General features: G+C 45.1%; 1 protein-coding gene across 2 annotated transcripts in view; it reads left to right on the top strand.

The window, feature by feature from the left end:
- The window catches only part of Heatr5a (HEAT repeat containing 5A), an 86,665-nt gene that overhangs the window by 64,894 nt on the left and 9,764 nt on the right, over positions 1–12,007 (top strand). For both annotated transcript variants that reach the window (XM_021202178.2, XM_029540827.1), the window contains 7 exons: positions 1,046–1,114; positions 3,623–3,802; positions 4,186–4,408; positions 6,576–6,821; positions 8,533–8,660; positions 9,225–9,372; positions 10,333–10,605. In XM_021202178.2, the coding sequence (XP_021057837.1) occupies positions 1,046–1,114; positions 3,623–3,802; positions 4,186–4,408; positions 6,576–6,821; positions 8,533–8,660; positions 9,225–9,372; positions 10,333–10,605 (1,267 nt within the window). The remainder of the gene's footprint in view (positions 1–1,045; positions 1,115–3,622; positions 3,803–4,185; positions 4,409–6,575; positions 6,822–8,532; positions 8,661–9,224; positions 9,373–10,332; positions 10,606–12,007) is intronic.

The following is a 12,007-nucleotide window of genomic DNA, read 5'->3' as shown; positions in this document are numbered from 1 at the left end:
TTCGAGACAGGGTTTCTCTGTATAGCCCTGGCTGTCTTGGAACTCTGTAGACCAGGCTGGCCTCGAACTCAGAAATTCGCCTGCCTCTGCCTCCCGAGTGCTGGGATTAAAGGCTTGCACCACTACACCCAGCATGTTTTGTTTTTTTTTTTTTTAATTTAAAGCCTTTTTAACTTACAGGAAGTCTTTAGTAGGCAAATCTTTTACAAAGTAAAACATTAGCTTCTCAGGAAGTAAGTAAGTAATCAGGCTGCACGCATGGTTATCTCTGTTACTTCTAGATCAGAGGGCTACATGGAGCCTCCTTCAGTGTGTTTTCTAGATTTAGGAAAGGGCCAGGCTTTGTCCTGGTCTCTTGATCTTTATAACTCTGTTTAAGAGTACAAGGATGAGAGTGGAACCGTCGCCTGTTTTGTAACCTGTCTGTTGAGTGACAGGCAGTCTGTTGATGGCTAGAAACAGGGAGATCCTCTATTACAGCTATGTAGTTGGTTGTTCAGCTCCATCACTTCTTCCCAGCAAACAAAGCCAGCATATGCATGGAACATAGCCAAAGGGAGGGGTTGACGTGTTAGAACAGACACCGTAACTCAGCCCAGGAGGGCCAAGCTCTCACGTTTCTGCCCTCGTAGAGCTGCAGGTGCAAGAAACAGTTCAGGCAAGAAAATGGGGGACTCATTGTCTCCCCACACTGGCTCTACTCTGAGCAACCCCACCTCTCTCTCTAAGTGGTAACAAGATGATTCTTTCCACACTGGTGTCCTTGCAGAGAAACAGCCCCTCTGCAGCAAAACTAGTGCAGGAGATGTTAGTGTCCTGGTGTGGTTCCCTGGAGCCAGTTACTAGCTAGCTCTGCAGCAAGTGCACAGACTGAGAGTTGAGGAGAGATGCTCTCCCCAGGGAACAATGTGCTGCTGTTACCTTTAAAAGGTACAGGACAGAGAGACATAGCAGGACCCAGGAAACCTATTCTTAATGATTTCCAAGTAACATTAAAATGATGTTCCCTTGTTGATGGTTAGTGCATTGTGTAATTCCTTGACAGGTTGGAGCCGCTCTTAGACCAGCCTTCACTTCAGAGACACCACCTGACATCACTGCCAAAGCATGTCAGGTACGTGGGTACAAAATCGGAGCTTTAGAAGCCAAGCACTTGGGAGACTGAGCCTTGAAGCTTGCTGTGAGTCCAAGGCCAGACTGGGCTACATACTAAGCTCCAGTCTCGAGGGTCTTCCTAATAGTCTCAGAGTCATCTCAACCTCTTTTCCTTTCCTTTTGACATTTGGGAGCAGTTTTATATTAATGGACTTGTCAGGGTTCAATTGTTCCTATTACAGATATTGCCACAGCTGAGTGTGGTGACACAGGCCTTTGTTCCCAGCATTCAGGAGGCAGAGGCAGGCGGATCTCTGTGAGTTTGAGGCCAGCCTGGCTTACAGATTAAATGCTAAGACAGCCAAGGCTTAAACCCTGTCCTGAAAAGCCAAAATATAAAATACAGTAAAAGTCCTGCCACAGTAAGCCGTCACCTTGCATAGCCCCTTTCACTGAATGCAAGCCTGTCCGTGGGATAAGTTCCTCTCAGTTGGTAGGTAGAGGAATTTGACTGATAAAACTCACATTGACAGTGTATGCAAATACTCATTTTCCTACATCCGCAGCATTGAGTTACCAAACTCATAACTAAAAACTGTGTGTCGGGAGAGCGCAGGTTAAAATTTCAAGCAAAGTTAAGTTTGTTTTGCATGTCTCTAAGAGCATACTCTGCCACATCCGGCTTCCCTTCGTTTTTTAGGGACTGGGCCTGTTGCAGCCCTGGCTAACCGTAACCTAGTCAAATCTGTCCTGAGACCCCTGCTCCCGCCTCTGCCTCCCGCTGTTGGCATGGAGACATAATCACTGGGGTTGACTGCGTTGCAGACACCACTGCTGTTGGCNTGGAGACATAATCACTGGGGTTGACTGCGTTGCAGACACCACTGCTGTTGGCGTGGAGACATAATCACTGGGGTTGACTGCGTTGCAGACACCACTGCTGTTGGCATGGAGACATAATCACTGGGGTTGACTGCGTTGCAGACACCATTGCTGTTGGCATGGAGACATAATCAATCACTGGGGTTGACTGCGTTGCAGACACCACTGCTGTTGGCATGGAGACATAATCAATCACTGGGGCTGACTGCGTTGCAGACACCACCGCTGTTTACTGTTCTTGCTTTGCTTTGTGGTTTGTGTTTGCCTTTTTATGTTTTGTTTTCTCAAGGCAGGGTTTCTCTGTGTAGCCTTGGCTATCCTGGACCAGGCTGGCTTTGAACTCACAGAGATGTGCCTAACTTCTGCCTCCCTCATGCTAGGATTAAAGGCATGAGCCACCACCGCCAGGCTTGCTTTGCTTTTTAAATACAACGAAGCTGTTATTAAAAGGATCATAATCTTCCTTAGAGTCTGGTTATGTAACAGAGTAGAGGAACACTTGCCTGGCATGTGTGAGATTGTGGGGTCAGTCTCCAGAACTACAAAATATAAAAATACAGTCTTCCTTGTCCCTTGGAGTGTTTTCTTTTGAAATAGGGTCTCACTGTGTAGCTGTCTGACCTGGAACTCTAGGTAGACAAGGGTGGCATCCCAAAAAGCCACCTGTCTCTGCCTTCGGAGTGCTGCGACTAAAGGCATGTGCCAGCCCACACCATGTTAGGTCACATTAGTTAACCACCCAGTCTCTCAATTTTAAATAATGAGAGGAGATACTCAAGATTAAAATATAGCTTTATGATTAGGGTACAGAGTTTAATTTACGCATGTTGCTGTCTCGCACTAAAGAGCAGCGTTTAACCTGCTTTAGCCTTAGTCCCTGTTCAGTTTTGAAGTCCTGGCTCTTGATTCTTCTCCTGCTACATTTTACTAGTTTTCTAAAACAGGACTGGAGAGCTGTTAAGAGTATTGGCTGCGGGGCTGGAGAGATGGCTCAGTAGTTAAGAACACTGGCTGCTCTTCCAGAGATCCTGAGTTCAAACCCCAGCAACCACATGGTGTCTCACAACCATCTTCAATAGGATCTGACGCCCTCATCTGAGGTGTCTGAAGACAGCTTAAGTGTACTCATGTAAATAAATAAGGTTTTTTTAAAAGAAGAAGAAGAGTGTTGGCTGCTCTTTTAGAGGCCATGGGTTCAATTCCCAGCACCCAGATGGCAGCTCACAATTGTCTATAACTCCAGTTCCAGGGGATCCAAAGCCATACAGATATACGTGCATGCAAAACATCAGTGCCCATAAAGTAAAAATAAATAAATCTTGTTTAAGGGCTGGTGAGATGGCTCAGTGGGTAAGAGCACCCGACTGTTCTTCCGAAGGTCCAGAGTTCAAATCCCAGCAACCACATGGTGGCTTACAACCATCCCTAACAAGATCTGACGCCCTCTTCTGGAGTGTCTGAAGACAGCTACAGTGTACTTACATATAATAAATTAATAAAGATTTAAAAAATAAATAAATAAAAATAAATCTTGTTTAAAAAATTATTTCTGTGGCTAGATTCTTAAAATGTGAACGGGTTCTGCTAAGCTCAAAACGAGAAATGCAGAATTTTTAAATCTAAGCTTTGATTTTCTGAGAATCAGGTGTGCAGTGCTTGGATAGCAAGCGGAGTTGTTGGTGACCTCAGTGACCTCCGCAGAGTTCATCAGCTGCTTGTCTCGTCACTGATGAAGATTCAGGCTGGAAAAGAAGCGCTCAGCCAGCTGTACAATGAGAGCGCCTCCACCATGGAGATCTTAGCTGTGCTGAGGGCCTGGGCAGAGGTTAGTGCTCCTTCATGGACAGTGGGGATTACGGAAACTAGTACACAGCACAAACACTGAAGGACGGACAATGGACTTATACAGTAAGTCTTGTTGGCGGGGGCTGGGGTTCTAAGTTTATATATGCGTTTGCCTGAGTGTAAACCCAGATCCTTGGGTGTGTTAGGTAAGGCCTGTGACACTGAGGCACACCCTAACCTTTTTTTTTTTTTGGGGGGGGGGGTTGAGGCAAGGTCCTCCCATGTAGCTGAGGGTGGCAATGAATTTGTGATTCTCCTCTTCCATCTCTCAAATGCTGAGACCACCAGCTCTGTCACCATGTTAAATACACTAAAGAATTTCAAATGAGATTTATTTAAATATTAGTTTATAACTTTTAACAGGTCTATATAATTGCTGTACAAAGACATAAAAATCACAAGCAAACCTTGAAGACTACTATTAATTCTGAAGACAGTACGAGAAGCGGGTCCTCTTCTGCTGCTGGTCTTCTTGACTTAGTCTGCACTGACCTGGCCACGCTCAGCAAACTCTGGCTTGCTGCACTTCAGGATTTTGCTCTCTTAACTTTGCCTGCAGAATTTGCTTCCCAGCTTCCTATTGAAGGTAAGGAGGTAAAATAAATTCATTCCTAGAGTGACAGTAACTTCTATGCCAAGATTTCTCCTGTAGTACATGATGTTCAGCTGAAACGTATTACTCCCAAAACAACTTTTATTCCTGGGATAAGCAGCTAAGAGTTGCATTTTTGTAGACAACCAGATTTTTTAATTCCCTGGGTCACGGTCATCTGTCCTCACAGATAGGATATTACCAAATATGTCTCCAGTGTAGCTTCAATAGCCTATGTGCCTACCAACATGTCTGTTTCTTCTCACCTTTCCAACTGAATTTATTCTTTAATTTTTACCAATCTAGAGGGTAGAAAATAGTATTTTTAAGTTTTTATTTAAGAGTCTTTACTTCTGTTTATAACCATTTAAATTGCTTCTTCTGTAAATCCCTGACCCTTCTTGGATTTCTAATTTATGTTTGTCCTTTTCCTACTATTCATTAATCGCTCCCCCCTTTCTTTTTTTTTTTTTTTCTTTTTTTCATTGTTTGATGGAAACTCCTTTACAAAGTACACATGAAAAATCCAGGGTCTCTCCAGGCAGGCTGACCTACAAGTTACTGGGAGTTCTAGCTTCCTGTCTCCTCAGAGGAGCTCTGGTTGGGCACACAGGGGTCTGAGTACTCACAGAGAAGCGCTAAGAGTCCCAGGAATGTTAAACACACAGGGGCCTCTCCTTAATGGAGGGCATAAAATACCTGTCATGTCATCATCCCTGTCCCATGTCCTGTTCGAGGGTGTGTATGTGTATGTGTGTGTGTGTGTGTGTGTGTGTCCCGCTGAAGACTGGGAGTGGATTTTGTTAACAACCTGGTGACCTTGTTAGTATTTCTGGAGACAGGCCTCACCCATTTTCCCCTGAATGATTATCCCAGACTCTTCCCGCACTCTTGCCATCCTTAGAGGAGATGTCACATGCACTTTGTGGCCTGCTGACCTCTATGCTGTGGTTCAGGGTTCAGAGGCCTTTCAGCTATAGAGTCTACCCTCATGGTCACGTGTACTTTGTAAAGGAGTGGCTTTGTAGTCACTCGTTAAGCTTTATTGTGCACATGGAATTGGTCTTACTGATTGGACTCTTTGTTGCCTGGAAACCTTTTCCTGGATTGCACTAAGTATGCTAACACTGAGCCACCTGGCATCAGACCCCTCAGAGTCTAACCCAGATTATTGGAGTCAGTCTGCACTGCTTGTCTCCTCATGCGGTTTGCTGCCCTGCCTGGATATCTGGAGGGACCTCTTCAGCCCGACATCACAGATGTATGTGCTACCACATCCAGCCTTTCATGGGTTTGGGGACAAGTGCTTTTTAGTTGTTAAGACTTCTCAACAATTCTTTCTCTAACTTTTTTTTTTTTTTTGGTTTTTTGAGACAGGGTTTCTCTGTATAGACCTGGCTGTCCTGGAACTCACTTTGTAGACCAGGCTGTCCTCGAACTCAGAAATCCGTCTGCCTCTGCCTCTCAAGTGCTGGGATTAAAGGCGTGTGCCACCACTGCCCAGCTTTCTCTAACTTTTTAAATTGCATTTTTTTTTCTTTTTGGTCTGTGTGTGTGAATGAGGGAGAGGGAGGGGGAGGGGGAGAAAGAGAGAGAGGGAGAGGGAGGAGGAGAGGGAGAGAGAGAGAGAGAGAGAGAGAGAGAGAGAGAGAGAGAGAGAGAATTTAAGACTCACAAGCACTGGATAACTCCGTTTTTCGGTTGTTTCTGAGACATGGTATTTTACAGGTCAAGCTGACCTTAGCTTCTTATATAGCTGAGGTTGACTGGCCTTGAACTCTGGATTTTCTCCCTCCATGCAGAGAGTAAAGACACCACCACACCTAACTCAGCTTTCACATTCATATAAAGTTATATATAAATTAACCCTGTGACACAACAGTGCTCCCAGGAGAATTCAGACATTAGTAACATTGACAGTACAGCAGCATAAACAAATCTCCAGAAATGTGGGGCAAAGTAAGATGAATTACAGAAAAACAGACTTTGAGTAGGTCCACAACGTCAAACCCAAGACAGCAGAGCTCATCTGTGCTGATGAAAAGCAGACAGTACCTGCCTTGAGGTGTGGGGAGCAATGGTGACAGGTGCTCAGCGTCTACCAGCGGAGGAGAAGGCACACTGGAAGGTGGTGTCTCCCGTGAATGTCTCCTCCTTTTAGGCGGTGCTTTCTACACAGCACAGACAAGCAGGAGTGCTAAGCTGCATTACCACGGCTCCTGGGCCCTCATCCTCCACGCTGCGGCACTGTGGCTCGCCAGCACCGGCTTTGCCGACCCAGATGAAGGCGGTGCCAATCTCTCAAGGCCTGTAACTCCAACTTCCATGTGCCAGGGCTCATCGTCATCAGGAGCTGCCGTAAAGTCCCCCGAGGATGTCTACACTGACAGGTTCCATCTGATCCTAGGTCAGCAAAAGCTACAGGGCTAGGGGGTTGCTTGACTTGTGCCTCACTGCCTCCCTCCTGGTGACTGCCACCTCATTCTTTGCTTCTCGTTAGTGACATCCTTTATAAAACTGGGTATGGGGCATATATTTTTTTAATTATAAATTTTAAGTCTAGAATCCTTTTACAAGTTGACTTCAGTATCAAGTTGGTAAATTACAGAAATTATAAGAGAAGTTTAGTCCTTTTTACAAATTTTCATTTTGCTGGTGTGAGAAAGGGGTTGTTTTGAGACAGGATCTCAGTATGTAGGGCAGGCTGGCCTGGAGCTCCTGCCTCGCCCCTTAAGTCTGAGATTACAAAAGGGTGCTCCCACATCCAGCTTCCCTTAGAGTTGCAACTTAGGAGTATGTGTGTGTGCCTGCATTGTCTGTATATACACATATACGGGTGCCCGCCCACTGAGGCCAGAAGAAGGCTTTGGGTCCCCTGGGACTGGAGTAACAGACAGGTGGGTGCTGGGAACTGAACTCACATTCTCTGAAGAGTTATATATGCTTTTTACCATCGAGCCATCTCTCCAGCCACTCCTCAGGTTTTGAAAGATGAATGTGCCTCTGCAAATGTTCTAAATTTCTCTGTGTTTGTGTTTTTAAAAATATATGTGTATATGTGTGCATGAATATGCTGATGTGTGCATGAATATGCTGTTGTGTTTTTTTTATCTTTTTTTTTTTAAGATTTATTTATTTATTATATGTAAGTACACTATAGCTGTCTTCCCAGAAGAGGGCATCTTCCCAGAAGATCTCATTATGGATGGTTGTGAGCCATCATGTGGTTCCTGGATTTGAACTCACGACCTTCAGAAGAGCAGTCGGCGCTCTTAACCACTGAGCCATCTCTCCAGCCCTAATGTGTTTTTCAATGGGTTGTTCCCAACAGTTTCAAGAATGTATGCCCAGTGATTTTTATTTTTTTTTTTTTTTTTAAAGAAAATCAGGAGGCTGGAGAGGTAGCTCCAAGGCTAAGAACTTTTGATGTTCTTCCAGAGGTCCTGAGTTCAGTTCCCAGCACAATATCAGGCAGCTCACAACACAACCACCTGTAACTCCTACTCTAAGGATCCAGCACACACAGTCTTTTAATTTTAAATGTATTAGCTTATTCTATGTGTATGGAGTTTTGCTTGCATATATATCTGCCCACCACTTCATGCCCGCAGAGCCAGGTGTCAGAGCCCTTGGAACTGGAGTTACAGTTGGTTCTGAGTGACCTTGTAGATGCTGGGAATCAAACCCGTGTCCTCGGAAAGAGCAGCAAGTGCTCATTAACCACTGAGTCATTTCTTTAGCCTTTAAACATTTTTTAATTATAAAAAGAAGCTGGGCAGTGGTGGTGCCCACCTTTAATTTCAGCGCTGGGAAGGCAGAGGCAGGAGGAACTCTGAGTTCAAGGCCAGCCTGGTCTATAGACTAAGTTTCAAGACATTGAGGGCTACACAGAAAAACTCTGTCTTGAAAAAAACGAAAAACAAAAACAACAAAAAAGAATCTGCGCGCGCGCGCACACACACACACACACACACACACACACATACACACACAGTCTGAAACTGTATTGTGTATTTGTGCTGTCTTTTGCTAAGTCGGTGTATTTATGTGATCACAATAGGCTCATCTAACAGTCTGAACTGAGACTCTCAGGGAGCGTCTCGTTTTTCCTCTCCTAGGGATCAGCGTGGAGTTCCTGTGTTCCCTGCGCTCAGACGCAAGCTTGGAAAGCATCACTGCTTGTCTGCATGCACTGCAGGCCCTGCTCGATGTTCCTTGGCCCAGATGGAGAATTGGCAGTGATCAGGTGATGTACTGTGTCTTGGGTAGACCTCTGTTGACTTCAGAGACCACAAATGCATTCAGGTTGAGTAGGGACGCTGCAGTGTATGTAAGGAGCTACTTTAGAACTACTTCTCCTCCAGTCTTTATTATTACGAGAAAATTTTAATATTAATCTTAGAATCTACACATCAGCCTTTGGCTGTGTCTCCAGTATCATCTCAGACATGAATGAAAATGATCATTTGTCATAGTACCACTTCTCATATGAGCTGAGAAGTGTTCTGAAATTCGTTACAATGTTATAAGCCAGGCATGGTGATACATCTGAAATTCCATAGTTGGAGGATCAGGAGTTTGAGGTCATCCTTGGCAAGTTTAGGCCAGGCAGACCTGCATAAGACTGCCTCAAAGCAGAGAAGTATTGATATATTCCTTTATTGTTCTGGCAATACACTTGTTTTTAAGAAGAGAGAATTTAATAAATTGAGTTTTTATTATGGCGTTTAACCTTGTTAATTTTACACACACACACACACACACAAACAAATGTAACTTCCAATAGTGTCCACTCCATTTTTTCTGACAGGACTTGGGTATTGAATTGCTAAATGTACTACACCGAGTAATTTTGACCAGAGAGTCACCAGCCATTCAACTGGCTTCACTTGAAGTGGTCAGGCAGATTATCTGTGCCGCTCAAGAACATGTGAAGGAAAAAAGACGCAGTGCAGAAGGTAAATATTTTTTTGTTGTTGTTTTGTTTTGTTTTTCGAGACAGGGTTTCTCTGTGTAGCCCTGGCTGTCCTGGAACTCACTCTGTAGACCAGGCTGGCCTTGAACTCAGAAATCCGCCTGCCTCTGCCTCCCAAGTGCTGGGATTAAAGGCATGTGCCACCACACCCGGCACAGAAGGTAAATATTAACTCAGTGGCATGGCATCTCTTTTCATGCCAGTTCTGGGAGTCAAACACTCTGTGTGCAGTGGGCAAGCACTGTTCCCCAAGTGTGGCACGCAGCAGCACCGCGCAGCATTGTTGTCTTCACAAGTGTCACTCGGGGTAGCCATGAAATCTGGGTACTGTTGAGGGGGCAGATGGGAATACATACCTAAAAAGCAAACGGGCAGAGGCGGGCAGTGGGGGAGGGGGCAGCTTCTAATGGCATCAGGGCCTGGAGTCTGATCCTTGTGCCCGGCTGCTGCCAGTCTGTAAGATGACAGAGTTGCTGTTGGAGCTGCTGCTGTCAGATTCTCACTTATAACAGCAAGGAGATGAGTTTGATCAGGCACTATTTTTGTTTTGTTTTGTTTTGTTTTTGTTTTTTGTTTTTCGAGACAGAGTTTCTCTGTATAGCCCTGGCTGTCCTGGCACTCACTTTGTAGACCAGGCTGGCCTCAAACTCAGAAATCTGCCTGCCTCTGCCTCCCGAGTGCTGGGATTAAAGGCGTGCGCCACCACGCCCGGCGATCAGGCACTATTTTAAGACTGAGAGGATTACAAGAATTTTAACCCACTGTAATGAGAATTCATAGTAAAAACAACTTTAACTTGAGAGCTGCTTTTTCCTTAAGCTTTTCATTCCTAGGACTTAGCCACTAAATGCATTGTCTGTACCAGAAATAAATTGAATTGCCACCTACTTGGAGCCAAGCAAGCAGGAAGTATTTCTTAAGCACTATTCCCTCTGTGTTTCAGTTGATGATGGAGCCTCTGAGAAGGAAACCCTGCCAGAGTTTGGTGAAGGGAAGGACACAGGAGGACTCATACCTGGGAAGTCTTTGGTCTTTGCAACCCTGGAACTCTGTGTTTGCATCCTCGTTAGACAGCTCCCAGAACTAAACCCTAAGCTGACAGGTGGCCCAGGAGTAAAGGCTTCAAAGCCAAAGACCCTGTCGGAGGAGGGAAGTAGACTGGTGGTGGCTGCCCTGGCCATCCTTGCTGAGCTTCCTGCAGTGTGCTCGCCTGAAGGTATGCTGTGCTGTGCATAGGCCCCTAGAGCCGTGCCTCTCAGCCTTCCTGATGTTCAGCCTCTCAGTCTCTGTTCCCTTGCTACTTCATAACTGATTTGCTATTGCTGTGAATCATAATATAAATACCTGATATGCAGTCTGCAGTGGTCCACGGCCTCCAGGTTGCCAGCCATTGTCCTAGAGGAAGAGAACTGACCTAGTTGCTGGTCATTTTCCCATTTGAGTACTTTTTATAATCCTGTAAGATTAGTCTTACAGTCTAATATAATTTGTTTCACCAAAAAGGTGAACGTGAAAAACACAGACAGCAGATGTGATGATGAATGCACTTTCTGTGACTGGCTTCATACTCCAGGTCTAGGCATGGAGCCCGGGCTTGGAGCATGCGAGAGTGTGCCCTGACCATCAAGCTGACAGTATTTTAACTCAAGTAGTAGTACTTGTACATTTTCAGTGTACAGTATCTGGTGGACAGTTCTGACTCCATATGACAAATTTGTCCTGTTTGGGACCAAATCCATTCAGTTCTTTCATCTAGCGCCTAGGTTTCTCTAGGTGCTGCTGACTCCACTGCCTGCCAGAGGCTCCCTGCTGATCCTGTTGTTTGCTGTGGGCATGCTTTCTGTGAGTGTGAGCCACCCAATTCTGGGCCGTGTGTGTGTGTGTGTGTGTGTGTGTGTGTCAGAGGACAGTGTTTCCGGAGTCGGTTCTTTCTACCTTATTTGGAGGCAGCCTCTCTCTTGCTCCTGTCACTGTGGGTCGCTGATCTGCAAGCTTCAGGTGACTCACCTCCCATCTTGCCATAGGGATGCTAGGATCACAGGTGTTCACCACTGTGTTATCGTTCCAGCCTCTCCAGCAAACAGTGCACTGCACTAGCTTTTTAATGTTTTCTTCCTTCAAAGTTAACTCTGGTCTCACCTTATCAGAAAGTGTTTCCCTGGAGACCTCATAGTGAGTTTTGTGTATATATGTATATGTATACATATATATATACACATATATACATACATACACACACTATTTCTTATGAAGATCTATAGCTTTCTCTACCATTTAACTATATTATATGTAACTATTATGTATAAAAGATAAGTATGTATATAGGTGTATTTTATTTCTAGTTAAAATTTGTCTTGTGTACAAAGTCTAGCACAGAATGTGAGAAGATGGCTCTGTGGTGAAGTTTCTGCCATACAAGCATGACCTCAGAAGCTGAGCCGGCCCGTGTGTACCTGTAACCCAGTGCTGCAGTTGAGGGATAGACAAAAGCAGGCAGGGCCTCAGAGTTCATGATGCAGGCAGGCAGGCAGGCAGCCAGTGAGAATGTCACTGAAAATAAGGTGGAGCCATCTCTCTCTCTCTCTCTCTCTCTCTCTCTCTCTCTCTCTCTCTCTCTC

Source organism: Mus pahari, chromosome 7 (assembly GCF_900095145.1).
Source record: "Mus pahari chromosome 7, PAHARI_EIJ_v1.1, whole genome shotgun sequence".
Lineage (NCBI taxonomy): Eukaryota > Metazoa > Chordata > Mammalia > Rodentia > Muridae > Mus > Mus pahari.
The sequence above is the reverse complement of the archived record's forward strand: the minus strand, read 5'-3'. Positions and strand labels throughout refer to the sequence as shown.